We start from the raw sequence: 16,302 nt of genomic DNA on the forward strand, positions 1-16,302 counted from the left end.
TGCTTCAGCCAACTTCACTTCGATTCCATCATTTGTGATAACTCAGTCCAGTTATATCATCAATTGTGAAGTTCAAGATATCGACTGACCTCTTACGTTTGTCTAAAACATGAGAAAAACGCACATTAAAACCTCTCTGGTTTGAAAAGTTGATGCGAGGTGCCGATATTCAGCACCCCAGAAATACAGGAATATGGCAAAGCCTTATTGGTGACATAAAGCTGTGGTAACAGAAGTGCCCTCTGTATGGAAAACACAGCACAAAGCTGCCATCAATGAACTCACTTCATACTTTCATGTACCTTATTTCGCATCTTTCTACTTTAGATCTTTCCATTACCTGTGCCAGGCCCACAGAAAACCTCCCAGGCAGCAGTACTCAAAGTGGGGACATGCACACTGGACAGACACCTGCAGCAGAACCCAAGGCCTGCGCCCGGCCCTCCATCAGCACATAGGGCTGCCCAGCAGCACATTTGCACATTAGAAGTAGTTACAGTGGGAAGCTGACATCCGTCCCATAATGCATTCCAGGACCCAGATGGGCTGAGTGACTCTCAGCAGCTGTAAGGCATTACAGATGCTCGCAGCACATCAATGCTCTCAGCAACACAAGACAATTAATGCTGACATTCAGCATAGATTTTTAGAAGGAATTTCTAGACTTTCTTTATAAAGAAAAGGGATTTTGTTTTTACTTCAGTTCAATGTCAGAGGCTCCTACATACACTCATAAATGGGATTAGAACCCATCTTCCCCAATCCAGCGTGGGAGTAAGAGCCAGAAGCCACCCCTTGGAGCAGCCTGCTGCGGTGAGGCCTCTCGTAGCCCAGCTCAGCACCCACACTCACATTGCCTTTGGTCCATCTCCCCCGGACTCAGAGAGCAAAGGAAGGAAGCTGACGCGGGGTCAGAAGGGAGTGGTTTCATTACAAATTTATTTTTTTAAACATGGCCACCTCGAGAATTACAGTATTACTTCAGGGAACATGAAAGAATAACCGACAACTTAATTTCAGAAGGGAAACAAACAGGTAAGCCAGAAGTTGTTTTCCATACAGTAAGAGGCCAAGCCAATAAATTCCAGAATCTGAGGACAATCTCCAACTCCAAAGCTGGGCTCGGTGTATGCAGTGGAAGCCGACTGCAGCCTTCGCCGCCTTTCCGTGCTGCTGGGCTCCGTCGTCACTTAAACGCCCGGGAGCAGAATGCAATTAGAAGTTAACAGCAACGGGCACGTATTAAAATGACCGCGGCGAAGCCTTACAGACGGCTTTACGCCGAAGCTCTCTCCCAAGAATGGCTGTTGCGACAAACTGTAAACAGAATCAATAAACAGTCTTTTACAAGAATAACAGGGAGATACAAACGAACTGAAAGAAAGCACCAGGTTCTCAAATCAGCTTACAGTTGTGCTTACTGTACTGAAAACGATGTCAAACAAATTACAAAAATGGAATGTTGTAAGTTTAAAATCAGTCCTTGAATTTTGTCCTAAAAAAAACGTTTTCTCCTTTTCCCATCCAAACCCCACCGGCGGGCGATGTTTCAGCAGGGGAGGAAGAGGCAAACAATGCACTTGGTTGGGTTCGTTTCTAATTTTTCTTTTTTTTCTTTTTTTTTTTTTTTTTATTCTCCTTCAAATCACGAACGAATTTGGTCGCTTAGCTTTGTGCATAGTTTAAGGCATCTGTAGCAATCTGTTACAGTTTCCTCCCCGATGTGGCTGTTCATGAAATTGTCACATTCTAAAAGAATAAATTAAAACAAAACAAAAAGAAATGCTGCCTTTCGAACCCTGCCCGGACCCTCCCGCCCTCCCACCCCACCCCCCCACACAGACTCACGCACCCACACATACACACACTGCAGCAAAGGGGCATTTGTACCCTTGTTCTGAAGGACACGCTTCCCATCCCGCTTTATTTCAGATTGGCAAATACCCTGAGCTGATTATGGTGTTGAGACATTCCACCTTTTTTTTTTTTCTCTTGCATGTGCAGTTCAAGTGTACAATAGTGAAAACAACATGCGATGTTTCCACTGCAGAGTCGCAATGCAGTTCAGACGCCCCCCCTCCCCCTCCCCCCCCTCCCACCCCTTCCCCAATTCTGAAGTGTTTTCCGCTTCTAAAAAACTGCATTCCCATACAGCACTGGAGTAAAGCTTGGCTGTGCTCTATGATGAATGCTCAGTTCCCAGTGCACAAACAAAATTATGGCAAATGGGAGGCTTTTCCGGCATCCAAAAAACAAGAGCTGCAGTCTCGGATTTGATCTTTTTCTTTTAAAAAAGCAAAAAACCCAGGTTAGTTAGTGGTTCCTTCACAGCCATGCGCAAAGGTTAAGTCCAGAACCCATAGTTTCAGAGTACGTTTGTAAACATCAAGTCTTGCCAGAGGCAGCAGAGGATGGGCACTTCACATTTCCGTATTAAAACAGGGACTGAGTGGAAGGTACGCTTTGAACACATTCATGCAAGTCTCGCTAAATTCCAAGGAAGTGGAACGATCCATCTCAAGTCTTGGATTTGAAGACCGTGTTTCAAATTTCACCAAAGAAAACCAAAAGGTGTGGCACAATGAAGCCTTCGTACTGTTCCTCCAAGGCTCGGTCACCGCTGTGCTTTGCATATTCAAGGTTCCAAACAAAAACCAACTGAGGCATATGCATATTGCTCTGTGTTCAGATCTCGCTGTTAAAAAAAAATCAGGTTCAAACGTCTATGTCGAAGGAAAACTTGGAAATAAATAATGCTGGCATCATTTTACCAAGACCTCGGGCGGGCAAGTATCTCCTTTAATCCAGCTGTGCAGACACCGAGAAAAGAGGCAGTTTTGTCATGAGGGCTGAGGTCAGGACAATCGAGGTTCCTGAGGTAATATGTCTGAGTCCATCTCTTCAAAGGCAGGGTCAGCGTCCTCCCCACCGCCGGACTGCTCTCTCTGCACCCCCTTCCAGCTCGCCTTGTTCAGTCCCAGGTGGCCGAGCATCGTCTGCGACAGCCGCGTGTTGGAGAACCGGGCCCACTCTGCAAACAGTGGCTCCACCAGGTAGGTCATGAAGCCTTCAAAACAGCAAACACACAGAGCCACGTGAGCAAAGCGGGGAAAGACCAACTGTGTAGCTTAAGTAAGATATAATAATAAACTAGACCGTGCAGAGTATGGCACGCGTCAGTACAAGTTCGGGGATGACCTGCTGGCAAGGAGCTCTGTGGAGAAGGACCTGGGGGTCCTGGTGGACAACAGGTTGGCTGTGAGCCAGCAGTGTGCCCTTGTGGCCATGAAGGCAAATTTAATGCTCCCAGGGAGCATTAAAAAAAAAAAATCCATGGCCAGCAGGTCAACGGAGGCGATCCTCCCCCTCTAATGTGCCCTGGTGAGCCCACATTCAGACTACTGTGTCCAGTTCTGGGCTCCTCAGTGCAAAAAAGACAGGGATCACCTAGAAGGAGTCCAGTGGAGGGCCACAAAGGTGATTAAGGGCCTGGAGAACCTCCCATATGGGGAAAGGCTGAGTAGCCTGTGTTTGTTCAGCCTAGGGAAAAGACAACCGAGAGGGGATCTGATAAATGTTTATAAGTATCTAAAGGGAGGTGGGAGGCAAAGAGCTGAGGCCGGGCTCTTCTTAGTGGTGTGTAGCAATAGGACAAGGAGTAACGGCCTAAAACTTGAACAACGTTCAAGTTCCATACTACCATGCAGAACTTCTTTATGGTAAGGGTGACAGAGCACAGGCACAGGATGTCCAGAGCGGTTGTGGAGTCTCCTCACACAGAGATATTCACGACCTGTCTGGATGCCTACCTGTGCGACCTATTGTAGGGTACCTGCTTTAGCAGGGGTGTTGGACTCAATCTTGAGGTCTCTTCCAACCCCTGCAATTCTGTGACTGTTCTTTTCCAATGCACATTTAAAAACTAGTTTTGATATTTAGGGCATCGTTACAAAATATAAAATGTTGTACTGGTCAGTCAAAAGATCAGTGTGGTACTGAATCACAGAACGGCTTGGGTTGGAAGGGACCTTAACGATCATCTAGTTTCAACCCCCTACAGGGGGCCGGGCTGCCACCCACCAGCTCAGCCTGCCCAGGGCCCCATCCAACCTGGCCTTGAACACCACCAGGGATGGGGCAACACACCTTCTCTGGGCAGCCTATGCCACCAAGCTCTAAATAAGGAATTTCTTCCTAACACCTAACTTAACTGTCCCCTCTTTTAATTTAAAGCCATTTCCCTTTGTCTTATCACTATCAGATTGTGTAAAAATGCAGTCCCCTTCCCCCTTGTAAGCTCCCCTCAAGTACTGAAGGCCACAACAAGGTCTCCCTGGAGCTTTCTCACATCCTGGCTGAACAAGCCCAGCTCTCTCAGCCCATCTTCATAGGAGAAGTGCTCCAGCCCTCTGATCATCCTTGTGGCCCTCCTCTGGACCAACTAATATTGGATTACAAGATAACACTTTTTTTTTTCCCAGAAGAGTGAGCAAATAAAGGAAAATTAAAAGCAAATAAACAAAAAAAAAAAGCTACACAACAGATTGTTCTTTCAGAAATTTAGTTTTTCCTAACAAATTACCCCATCAATGATATAGACATGGGTGGGAAGAATTAAAAAAAAGCTGATTCTTATCAAAATATAAGTCTGATTAAAAATACTGAAAAGCACAATAAAAAAATTTTACCTGAAAAGGATACAAAACAATAACATACATTGAATTCATTCTAAGCCAATCTGAGCCATTCTATGATTTGTATTTTGCTGGTGCATACACGTACACGCACCTATTTGCAGTACCTATTCATACAAACAAACGGTAAGACTACCAAGGTTGCACTTGCTTCCATCTGTAAACTACAAGAATGGATGACTTTTCCAACATTCTAAATTAGACTTGCAGCTGATTGAACAGATCAGATCTTCTTAAGTCTTTAATTTCAAACAGCAACTCACAGTATGTTTATGGTTAAATATATTACTCTTTACAAGGTTTGAAAGGATTCCTATTCAGTCTACATAAACTACTTAATAAACAAGTCAGCCCTTCTGCTATTTTAAATCCAACTTGAGTTAGCAGTCAGTAATATCACATCCCTGTGGCTCTCTATCAGATCTGTATCTACCGCCCTTACTAAGGCTGTATTTAAACTGACTGCTAACATTCCAGAAAGCTAAATCCAGAGAGCTGGAATCCTCCGGTGAAGTGCCACACAGAGAGACCAGGCAGAGCTTCCAGCACATGTATGGGTAGGGTATTTACTTCAATACACATTCTGAATGGAATCTACTGAAATGCACAGAACTGCGGTTACCAATCTGGATGTTGGCAATGGTCTCTGTCTGTCGATCACAAAGTGGACTCACACCCAAGTGATATTTTTTTTCAATGTCTCCTAAAGAAACAGAAGTATAATACAATGGTTAAGTCAACAGGTCCAATAACATGTTTTTTGCATGTTTTTTTTTTTTTTTTAAATCACACAAGCAGTAACAAATGAAAAGCATCAAATCAATGGGTTCCTGAACATACTTCCTTGCAAAAATGCCTGGATTGCTGTAGAAATGAGAAATTAAGACCCCCTCATCCCACTTTGCTAAACAGAAGAGAACAGTTTGGCCTTCAGGAATTTCTCACTGAAGGCAATTTGCTGTTCCACTTCCACGTATCTTCCTCTGACAATAAGTTCCACATGCTTAGCACTCAAGAAGTCAGCTCTCCATTTTTCACAGCTGTGCACGTTAGCATTTCTCAAATCAAGGTAAACCAGCTTTGAAAAAGGAGAAGCACAGGTTCTTTATTACTAAAATAACTCAGTAATAGTGGGCAAAATGCATGTCTTCCATTTTTCAATTAAAAGCTTCATCAACTGTTGACCACGTAGTTAAGGCTACTGATTTATCAGAATCTCCTTCCTACCTTCTTCCTGCTCACCAACAGGCCCTCATTGCCAGAGAAATTTTTGATACATAAGATCTGGCAAGACTATATTTCCTAACTTAAAGCAGCAGGAACGCGTAAACTGAACATCGTTATTCATCTGATGCACCTTTCAGGATGGAGGATCTATTGAACCTGCCATTCCGCGTTGAGAATTCTAAGTGGTTTTCAGCAGGTGTCAGTAGCACCAACCTTTTGCAAGAAACACAACCCAGTATAGAAAAAAATCCCACACTGTACTGCACATCTGTATTAGTCATGAATATAAGTCAGTATTTATTTGCATGCAGCTATGACTCATGATTGCTTTCACCACACTATAAATACATCATCTGCTATCCGATACCCATTCTCTCACTTGCCTTGATGGAAGAACTCCTCTGTTACTTTTTCACTCCACTGCTTACTCAGCTCCCAAGTCCGACACGGATTACAAATATCAGCACACTTCAAAGCCATCTAGGAAGTTAATACACAGCGTTAGACCACCCGACTGACCCCTTTCCTTCCAACAATATCTTCAGTTACCTATTTCCTGGCAGCAGAAATTTTGCAAATAACAAACCTACCTGTCATTTGTGCTTCCCTCTAGTTGCATTCTATAATCACACTTAAACACTCGGGAAACAATTAGATCTTGTGATCATCTCTGAGCAATACCAAAATTAAGGCAAGTCAAAGCATTTCAAGGGCACTACATTTAGCATATGCACTAATACAGGAGGCAGCAACAAATTCAGGAAAGTTATCAGTGTAAGCCAACAGTATTTTGTGTTTCTAGCTCTTAAGTTTACATCTTTCGTAATGGTTTGCACAGGACAGAACTTCTCAAGTTTGTCCATCTTCTCTTGCAGTCCACAGACTGGATCTAATAATACAAATCTCTATGAAGCTGAAGCTATGAAGCTGATTCACAACAGCCGTGCTTACTTTTTTTTTTTTTTCTGAAACATGTTCTAACAAAGCATTTCACAGTTCTGAGACCGTGCTGGAGTCATCAGAATGCAAAATCTAGCTCTTAGAAGTGCATCTCTCCTTGCCTTAACAGCTCTAAGCTTCCAGATTACCAACATGTGATATCTCTGGGGCTACGTACTAGGAGGGGAGGGGAGACAGAAGTGGAGGGAACAACCTTTTTGTAAGGAAACAAAGCAACTGAAGGTATTTATTTCATTTTTAACATAGCCTAGAAGTAGCAGTATTTAGCACGTTAATTATTTTTGAAGTTAAAATCATGATTTCAAAAAATATAACAAAAAAATCACCTGTAAAATGAAGTGACGGTGGTTTGCATCCTCTAAACATAGGTCTCCTCTATCCAGGTGGGATCGGAACATGGACAGATACTCATTTTGCTGACTGATGTCTGTGGCAAGAATGAGATCACCTATCTGGCTTTCCATCAGCTGCCTGAAATTAGCAGTACCAAGCATTCAGAGAGGATAACAATTGAGAACAATAGCTGCTAATAGGTTCTGGGTGGGATTTTTTTTAATCATATTCATTATTATGCAGATGGAAGTCACAAGCTTACGGATCAGCATTTTCACAGCACAGTTTCTTCTTTTGTTTTTCCTGCCACTTCCACACAAATATTGGGACATTTCATTGGCAGCTTTCAGAACAACTAACAGATTGGGCTTTTTGTTTGTTTGTTTTTCCTTAAATACGCACAAATTAATTGTTCCAAGTGTATTGATTGTTAACATAGGTAAGAAGGTTCTATACTGAACTACTGTTGCAGTGACAGAATGAGAAAAGGCTGCCAAGTTTAACGTAACCGGGTGCTTGACTTCAGTGTGCTCACATCGAATGTTGTGTTCTACTCCAGCAGCAAGGTATCCAGGAATTGTTAAATAGGACCAAATACAAAATCTAGGGACTGAACTGCCATGCAATAATTTTGCTTGTTTTGTAATGCTCTCTTTCTTAAGAGACAGCTTACTCACACCTTAACTAAGATGAATTATTTTGTATAAACATACCTGTTTTCTAATGACATATGTGCAAATAAACCAGACTCTCTCAGCAACCCCACTGCTGATCGCCAGTGATGGTTCTCCAATACTGAGGTATTCTGCAAATGACAGTGATATTGCAGGTGTCAATGACTTTTTCGTATTCGAATGCCTTACACTAACAGCTGTACCACACAGAGGGCTTCTGTTTGTTTGCTTATAGAGAGAACTAAGTCTCTCACATCCTGAATACTTCATCAGCTCACAGTTTTATCCCAGTGGCATTGAAACACTCTCTCAATTCACACCTACAACAAGCTAAAGACACCACAATTTATATTGCTCTTCTGTTCTCCTCAGGAATTCTCCACACCTGATTTCAACAACACAGCTTATTTTCTCCTTACCTTATACAAAGTTGCTAAGTAATGGTTTGTTTTAATTAGGAAAGGTTGGTTAACGCCTGGGTGATCCAAATCATGTGTGGCAGCTGCAATTAAACTGAGCAGAACATCCCACGGAGTTAAGGATTCGGACAGCTGTAAGGTAATAACAAACAGAATCCTGTCAGCAATACAAGTGTGGCCATAGCATAGCTGCACCGGTGTCACATTTGTGGTTTTCTTTTTTAGTAGTTAAACCCAACAGGAATTCAAAGCAAAGTTAAATAACGTGAAATCAATATTCTACTCAGTCTCTAGTTTCTTTAAGACTTAAACACAGGAGGAAAGCCTAACTTGCACTAAAACAGAGGACAGCATTGCATGTACAAAAGTGAAAAGCTGCAACTCCTTTGCAAGGACAGGGGGTTATATACCCTTCTGCATTTGCCATCTACTATGCCTCACCTTCATCGTGTTGGTGCAGCAGAACCACTAACTGTATGTGTTACTAACGATACCAATTCCATACTTCTATCTGAAGCATTACAAAACATTCATCAACAGTATTACACTAAAAAATGCTCAGAGATTCCAAACTGTGTGCCTTAATAAAGGTGCGCTGGGTATCAGCTCTGCTCCTTGCTGTGATCAAAAGGTGGGTTTGGGGATAGGAGGCTGTTGGCTTTGTTTTTTGAGCTTTTTTTTTTTTTTTTTGCTTTAATAGTTAAAACTGTATGTGCACACAATACACTGTGTTCAGTTTTGGGCACCTCAGTACAGAAAGGACATGGAGGTGCCAGAGCAGGTCCAAAGAAGGGCAACAAGGCTTGTGAAGGACTTGGAGAATATGCCCTATAAGAAGAGACTGAAGGAACTGGGGCTGTTTAGTCTGGGAAAGAGGAGGCTGAGGGGAGACCTTATTGCTCTCTTCCTATATCTGAAAGGTGCTTGCAGCGAGAGCGGGGTTGGTCTCTTCTCACTGGTGACAGGTGACAGGATGAGGGGAAATGGCCTCAAGCTGTGCCAGGGTAAGTCTAGGTTGGACATCAGGAAAACTTCTTTACAGAAAGGGTGGTTAAGCACTGGAATAGGCTCCTCAGGTAAGTGGTTGAGTCACCATCTCTGGATGTGTTTAAAAACTGTTTGGATGTGGTGGTCAGGGACATGATTTAGCAGAGGGTCGTTTGGGTAGTCGGTTAGGTCATGGTTGGACTCGATCTTCAAGGTCTCTTCCAACCTGAATGATTCTATGATTAAATACATGTATTTCTATATGTATAATGGAGAATGCTTCCTTACCTTAGGCTCTTTTAAGTAACAGTGCATGGCCTGAGTCACATCAGCAGCATGAACTGCATTATGATAAGGGTTTTGACTGTGATAATCTTCTTGAACCATAACTGCAGGAAAATAACAAATATCTAAATTTAAATAAAACAGCAATCTTTTCTTGTATCATTTTACATGTTGTTGTTAGGCACAGAAATATGCAACATCACAAGTTACACACACTTAAAAGTGTCAAACTCAGTAAATTGTCAGTTGAACCAAAACCAAATGTAAAAGATTTAAGTGAGGAAACTTTTCCACAAGAAATGAGCCATATGTAAAGCCATCTCAGAGAAAGAATTATACAACTTGAAATCAATATAGAATCTGAGATGCTCTGACTTTAAGAACTTTCCTAGGAAGTCTCCCTTTGAAAACCTAGCCTGCCTGAGTGTTGAGGCAACCTAGAATACAAAATGAAGATGGTACTATGAACCAAAGCATTGGGATGACTTAACATCATGCTTTGAAAACAGACAAATCAGAGGAAGTAGGCACAGTTTTACTGTCATAGGAAATATTTTTCTTTCCATTTCCAATAATGGTCATGAGAAACCACCTCTACACAGTATGGGCATTTTCTAGTACTCACGTACTTAGAGAATTTGAAGCCTATATACGAAAAGAATCTCCTTTAGATGATGGCCTGACTAGCCACTCCTAGATCATTGTTTCCTGATTATCTTCTTTCTTATTTTTCTCCTCCATTTTCCTGTCTGTGTTTCAATGTAAGTACATCATTTTAAAGGATATCCACATTAGCTTGAATGCAAAAAGAACTAACATTTAAAAGGATGCAGGGAGAGAAAATCTGAAGAACAGCAATACTTTAAATTGCAAAGTTTTGCCTGATGACACATTAGTTCATTCAAGCCAACCTCAGAAGAGCACTTTCCTGGCTGACTACACTCTGTCATTCCCATCCAAACATCTTTTCCTACTCAGTTTACAAGCCAGCATCCTCCATGTGATCGTGACTGTAATGTTAGAGCAATGCATGGTATTTGTGAAGATTTCTGGCTTATGAAAAGCCAAAAAAACTGTAACCACTGTGTAATCTTGATGGCATTCAGCACACTGCTGAAACCTCATATGGACAATAACAAAGAAAATAAGCATCTTTGGGCTCTGTTAACCTGAGGTAGAACTCCCTTTCAGATATTCCTTATGTCTACTGCATGAGTGAAGATGTCCATCATCTAATCCTCTGTTTTTATGGCTTCATAAGCTGCTCCAGATACTCAAAGTCTAGAAAACTTCTAACTTACTTTATTAAAGTAGAACAAGGACAGTATTTTGAACACTGTTTGCCTTGTGCTTTCGCAATGTGCCGTACCTTATATTTTCCTTCTCTTTGAATGTGGAATAAGAAATTGAAAGCAAACAAAAGGATCTGGTCAATCTCCAGATAACCTTCTGAAATCACAGGAAGACTGTGTGTGCGTATAAGCAAATATATATGTGTTTATGTATATGTACATGTGCATACATATACACACACACAAAATATTAAGGTTCCACTAAGGACTAAAACCAGATTTCTTTTCTTCTTAAAAAATAAAAGATTCTAATAAGTTCTCAAATAAGATGGATTTTGTGGGGCACTGGGGAGTACATGTAGTGTCACAGTCATCTGGAGTTTTATCTTCAGATTACTAAGACCTAGGGTATAAAGGGCAACAAAAGAAAGGAATGATTTAATGCCAAGAAGCATTACTTGCAAGAAAAGCTCCTGATTCAACAGATGGGCTGGGGCAGAGCTAAGAGATGTTTTGTTACTGCTGTTAAGTAGAAGGCACTAACAAAAAGAAAATGATTGATTTCAATGTTAGAATAAAATGTTGCCTTCTCCCACAGTCTAACACCATTTTAGTGGCTTAAAGTTTTGAATTCTGATTAACTAATCCAGTTATTCCTAACCGGAGTTTCATTTCAAGTTAAATACTCCTTTGGTAAATCTCCACTAGCCAGAGGATAAGCAAGGTGACAAAGACCAAACACACTCAGTTACAACATCAACAGCTCAAGATCAGATTTCTCTTAACTGCTTTCTCCATGTGTCTATCCAAATACCAGTCCTCTATGTCAGCTTCTGTATCTTTTTAATACTAGAAAGAGTTGAGTCCATTTTGAAAGATTAAACTCATGACAGAACAGATAAAAATTCAGAAGTAGAAAGAGAATTCAGTGATGAAAACAAAAACATTCCCTTATTTGAAAGTGGAGAAAAGCTTGCTGAATGTGGTTCTTTTCCCTGTTAAATGACGAGCTTCAGAACCACAAACACTGTTTTCTGTGAAACTGAGAAACCCTGCTAAGAGGGATCAGAAACCTCTTCCTCCTGCTCAGTTACAAACCAGCATCCCATTCCACAGCACTAAATAAAAGGTACCATCACAGAAGAACTGAATGATGGAAGCCTCACACCAGGGTCTGTGTTTGTGGCACAGGGATGCAGCTCCTTCAGCTGACAGGTGGAAGTTTGTATGCTCCACATTGTATTTACAGTTCTTCCCATTGAAGCTTTCCAGTGCCACAGGCACACACAGCCCAGCAACAGTCTCATACCCTGTTTATGGAGACAGTACACTAAGAGCACAGTGAGTACTTGTATAAGAACTTGAGCAAGCAAGACATGGCATCAAATTGGCCAACATGGTGTGATCAGCATAGTTATGAAATTATACGGAAAATTTCAGAAACAAAAGCTAAAAGAAATGAAAACTGCACCAAATAAAGGAGCAGTCTATCTTTCTCAATAAAATTGTCACATGAATGAATTCACATTCACTCCTGAAATTTAGGTTTAATAAAAACAATACAGCATCTGCCATAAACGTACCAATACTTGCTTGGTTTTAACACGGAGACGTCTATACTCACAGAAACTTACTTGAGAGATTTTCTCTCAACTGATATAGTTAAAAATCACTGTATGATCTGGATGGGGTCGGTACTCTTCAAACCTTATTGCTAAACTACAACCAGCACTTCAGTTAAGGCATAAAAATTCGGATAAACAGCAATATTCATCATAATAAAAAGCTGTATTTACCCAAAAATCTACGGAGTTTCATCGTATCTAACTGGAAGTGTTCAATTAGTCCATGAAGATTAAACAGATGAAAGGTTAAGCTGACTAGACTGTTTCCTAAAAATAAGACGAAAATACTAATTCATTGGAAGTCATGAAATCAGTGACTTTCACAAGAAACTTATTTCAAACAAATTGGACACAAAAATTACACAAGCAAATTTCTCTACACCACGATAAATACTTAAATACTCTTGCATGACAAGATTCCATTAGCTGTCTCCTCTAGTGATTGCCAAAATTGTTCACTGCCAAACGACAGGAGGAAAATGTTACCAACATTAAAAAAGCAAGACGTTTCAACGTTTAAATTCATTACAACAGTATTCAACTTTGTGGTATGTTGCATCATTATGTTTACAGACGGACACACAGCTCAAAAAGGAACACAGAAACCATCAGAAAAACAAAAGGCTCAATCACGTCAATTTGTGTACGCTGCATGTATGCTGTCATGCATTTTCATCTTTTTTGTGTGTGTGAAATAATTCCTTATTTCAGCCAGAAATCTAATAAAAAGTTGTACATTTCTCTAGGAAATGGTATACCATTAAAAACTTGCAATACATTTCACCTGCTCACAGCAATAATACTGCAATCACAAACAGTGATAAAACAAATAAAGCTGTAGAAGCCAAGGAAATAGCTGCATGTTTACTGTTTACCTGAAATAGCTTGCAAATTATTCACTCTGCAAACAGTACGTAGTGAAGGATTTCTCTGTGTTGGTACATTTACTCTGACAATCTCATTCAGCAGAAATAAGATAATCTAGCACAGGCAGAAACTGAGGTACAAAAGGACAAGCAATTTTGCTAAATCTAACTTATCACTGCCTTGAGATATTCAGGGGTGCTTGCCACTTCCTCACCATAAGATATACAGTTCTTCAAACAGCATGTACTGAGCAACTCATTTCTTACAGGTTTGCCCAGGGCAGCTCACCAGGTGAAGCTGCATGTACAGCAATGTTGTATGTTCTACCCTTAAGATCTCCCAAGAACATAACTGATCCAAATGTGCTCCTAAAACAACAAAATTAGGATGCAAAGAGGATGGTTCAGAAAGGCTTCCACAATAGAAGCTGCGCAGTATACTGGAAGTATATCTGAAAACAATGCATACTTACGACAGAGAAGGCTCTGTATCAAAAAGGACTTCAGATTACTCCCCTTCTGTTAAACTAATCTCTAATAAACTATGTTTACAAACAAGTTACCTTGTACAAAAAGAGCTTTTTGAGTTAAAGTTTATAATTATCTATATAAGCATTATCTTTGTAAGAATCCCCACTGTTTCCATTTTTATATTCGTGCTTTGCTTTGTATCAAACTGTGAGGATACTACTTTTACTACTAGGTAAAGCATTTAAGTCAAGCATCCTTTTATGAAAATAGCAACCTGGTGCCATGTTTTGCTTTCTGAACTTAAGTTTCTATGTCTTCCTGCCAAACTGTAAACACAGCAACTGTATCTCTGCTACCAACCCCATCCAATGGACAGAGAAATGGCACCAGCTGCTCCCTGCTCACAGTCCAGCCTCCAGGAGCTTCCCACTGGCACAAGTGCCAGTTTCCCTGGACTCACCACCCATTTCTCTTCTTTCCATTGCTCCATATTAAAATACAAACATTCTCTCTATCTACTACAGCAGTCCACCTCCTTTCCAGCACATTTACAGATCTCTTTTCCAACTGGCTGTCCATAGCTTCACTATACTTCATTTGATTTATTTTTTAACCAACTCTTTCCTACTGTCACTTGTAACGGGTACGGCAAAACCATAACCTTTTCTCCTTTTGTGTTTTGTCTAAACCATATACACAGCAGTTTATGTCTGCTCACCTCCTAATTCTCTAGGTATTCTACCAGATGTCATAATTACAATGTGTTCATACTATTCTGCCTTTTTATTGTGCTCTAAAGTAATACCAATACAACTGTTCTACCCAAAGTTCAATTTATCCAGAAAAGTAATCATTCACTGTAACCGACCTTTTGCACACAGATGTACAAATTAACACCATTCCATAATTAAAAAATAGATTAAATGAGCAAGATAGTCAACTTACATTAAATACTACTTACGGCTAAAAAAAAAAGAGGAAGAATACCACCTATAAAGTACAAGGGCATCTTCTATAAATCAGCGATTATCATCAGTACTGACATTAATGGCATTTTAACGGAGTGGCATGGCAAATCAGAATTTAGACTGTTAAATCAAGAAGTACCACCTGATGAAATCTTTGCTTTTTAGTGAACAAGCTACCACACGCCACAACATAAGAGCAACAGCTAAGTTATACTAGGAGATAAAAACACAAGAGAAAAGGAGGAAACAAACTCACCATTTGTCAGTCTATCAAAAAGAAAGATATCAAAATTCCAGTTTCCAACCTTCTCCAACATACACTGAAAGAAAACACAATAGCTTTAATTCTTTTCCCCTTCAGTACACGGCTATATTCCTGTAGGCCAGAAGAGTATTTAGGCTTTTAAGGACTTGCATCAGTCTCTGAATTTCTATACACAAAAAACTGGATAACTTTAAAATTTACGCTACAAATTAAAAGAGTAAAATATGAGAAGCATCTTGACAGTACAATTTGAGATTTCCCCTTCATTCCCTAATCCCTTTCATGAAAGTAGTACGACAATTTAAAACAATTAGGTTAGAAACAGAAGCAGTATGACAAAACCACTGTTCAAACTTGGAAAATAAAATTGAGACACCTTAAGAGACCCACGCTTGACATTTTGTGCAATCATCTTAACAAATGTATCGATCACAAAACTCTGTCAGATGACTTCCAGCCTTTTGTCTCAAGATCTCTTCCAGATCTTCCACTTCAATTTTTGCAATGAAGTAATAATCTGTAAGTAGTCCTTTAATTTCTCACTTTCCTTTTTTTTTTTTTTCCCCAATAGGGAAAATACTACCTAAATGTTTTACTAAGTAAATAAGAAAAGCTTGTGATTTCTTCATAAGAAACCATCTTTTCACTTTCCACCTCACTGGACTACCACTTCACAGCTACTACACGTTCTTTCATGAACACGGACAGACAACACCACAGCAATTTCAGGGCCTCAGAGTTTAGGTCACCACCTGTGCCACCCTTCCTCCATTAGAATTACCTGTCCAGCACGTCTTACAGTGGATACTTGCTTTCTCAGATTCTCATTAAATTTGCAGCTGTTTTGTGATGCCAGTACTACATGCTAGCTTTTCTCTACCAGCCACTGAAACTGAATTACCAGAAAAAATACACAACATTAACAAGATCTTTCTGCTGTCAAATTATGTGTCTTCTTTAAATCCATCCTTAAGGTGATCAGATTCTTCCTACACTGTAGCCTGATCACATTCAGTATCAGCACGCTGTACTACAAGGATATTCCTTTTGTGCATACAGGTTATTAACAAAAAGCATTATATACTGTCAGTAGAAAGACAAAGCCTTTGGGCTCTTAAACACCTTTGCCTACTCATCCCATCAGCACATCCATCCTGTTTCCAAATACACTAACCCTTCATCAAGCTAAGATTTACTATTGCCTGTCCTACCAGTATGCTCTAGTACAGCACAAGT

At 40.4% G+C, this 16,302-nt stretch overlaps 1 protein-coding gene across 8 annotated transcripts in view; it reads right to left on the bottom strand.

The window, feature by feature from the left end:
* Positions 1 to 922: 922 nt before the first annotated feature.
* Positions 923 to 16,302, bottom strand: part of PDE7A (phosphodiesterase 7A) — a 72,486-nt gene continuing 57,106 nt past the window's right edge. For 7 of the 8 annotated variants that reach the window (XM_015282734.4, XM_015282732.4, XM_015282731.4 and 4 more), the window contains 9 exons: positions 15,058 to 15,121; positions 12,668 to 12,763; positions 9,583 to 9,683; positions 8,308 to 8,439; positions 7,928 to 8,019; positions 7,208 to 7,352; positions 6,305 to 6,401; positions 5,317 to 5,397; positions 923 to 3,067 (listed from right to left, as the gene is read on the bottom strand). In XM_015282734.4, coding sequence (XP_015138220.1) covers positions 2,856 to 3,067; positions 5,317 to 5,397; positions 6,305 to 6,401; positions 7,208 to 7,352; positions 7,928 to 8,019; positions 8,308 to 8,439; positions 9,583 to 9,683; positions 12,668 to 12,763; positions 15,058 to 15,121 — 1,020 coding nt within the window. In that variant the 3' untranslated portion in view covers positions 923 to 2,855. The remainder of the gene's footprint in view (positions 3,068 to 5,316; positions 5,398 to 6,304; positions 6,402 to 7,207; positions 7,353 to 7,927; positions 8,020 to 8,307; positions 8,440 to 9,582; positions 9,684 to 12,667; positions 12,764 to 15,057; positions 15,122 to 16,302) is intronic. The other variant, XM_015282730.4, reaches the window with a different exon arrangement.

This window comes from Gallus gallus, chromosome 2 (assembly GCF_016699485.2).
Source record: "Gallus gallus isolate bGalGal1 chromosome 2, bGalGal1.mat.broiler.GRCg7b, whole genome shotgun sequence".
Taxonomy (NCBI): domain Eukaryota; kingdom Metazoa; phylum Chordata; class Aves; order Galliformes; family Phasianidae; genus Gallus; species Gallus gallus.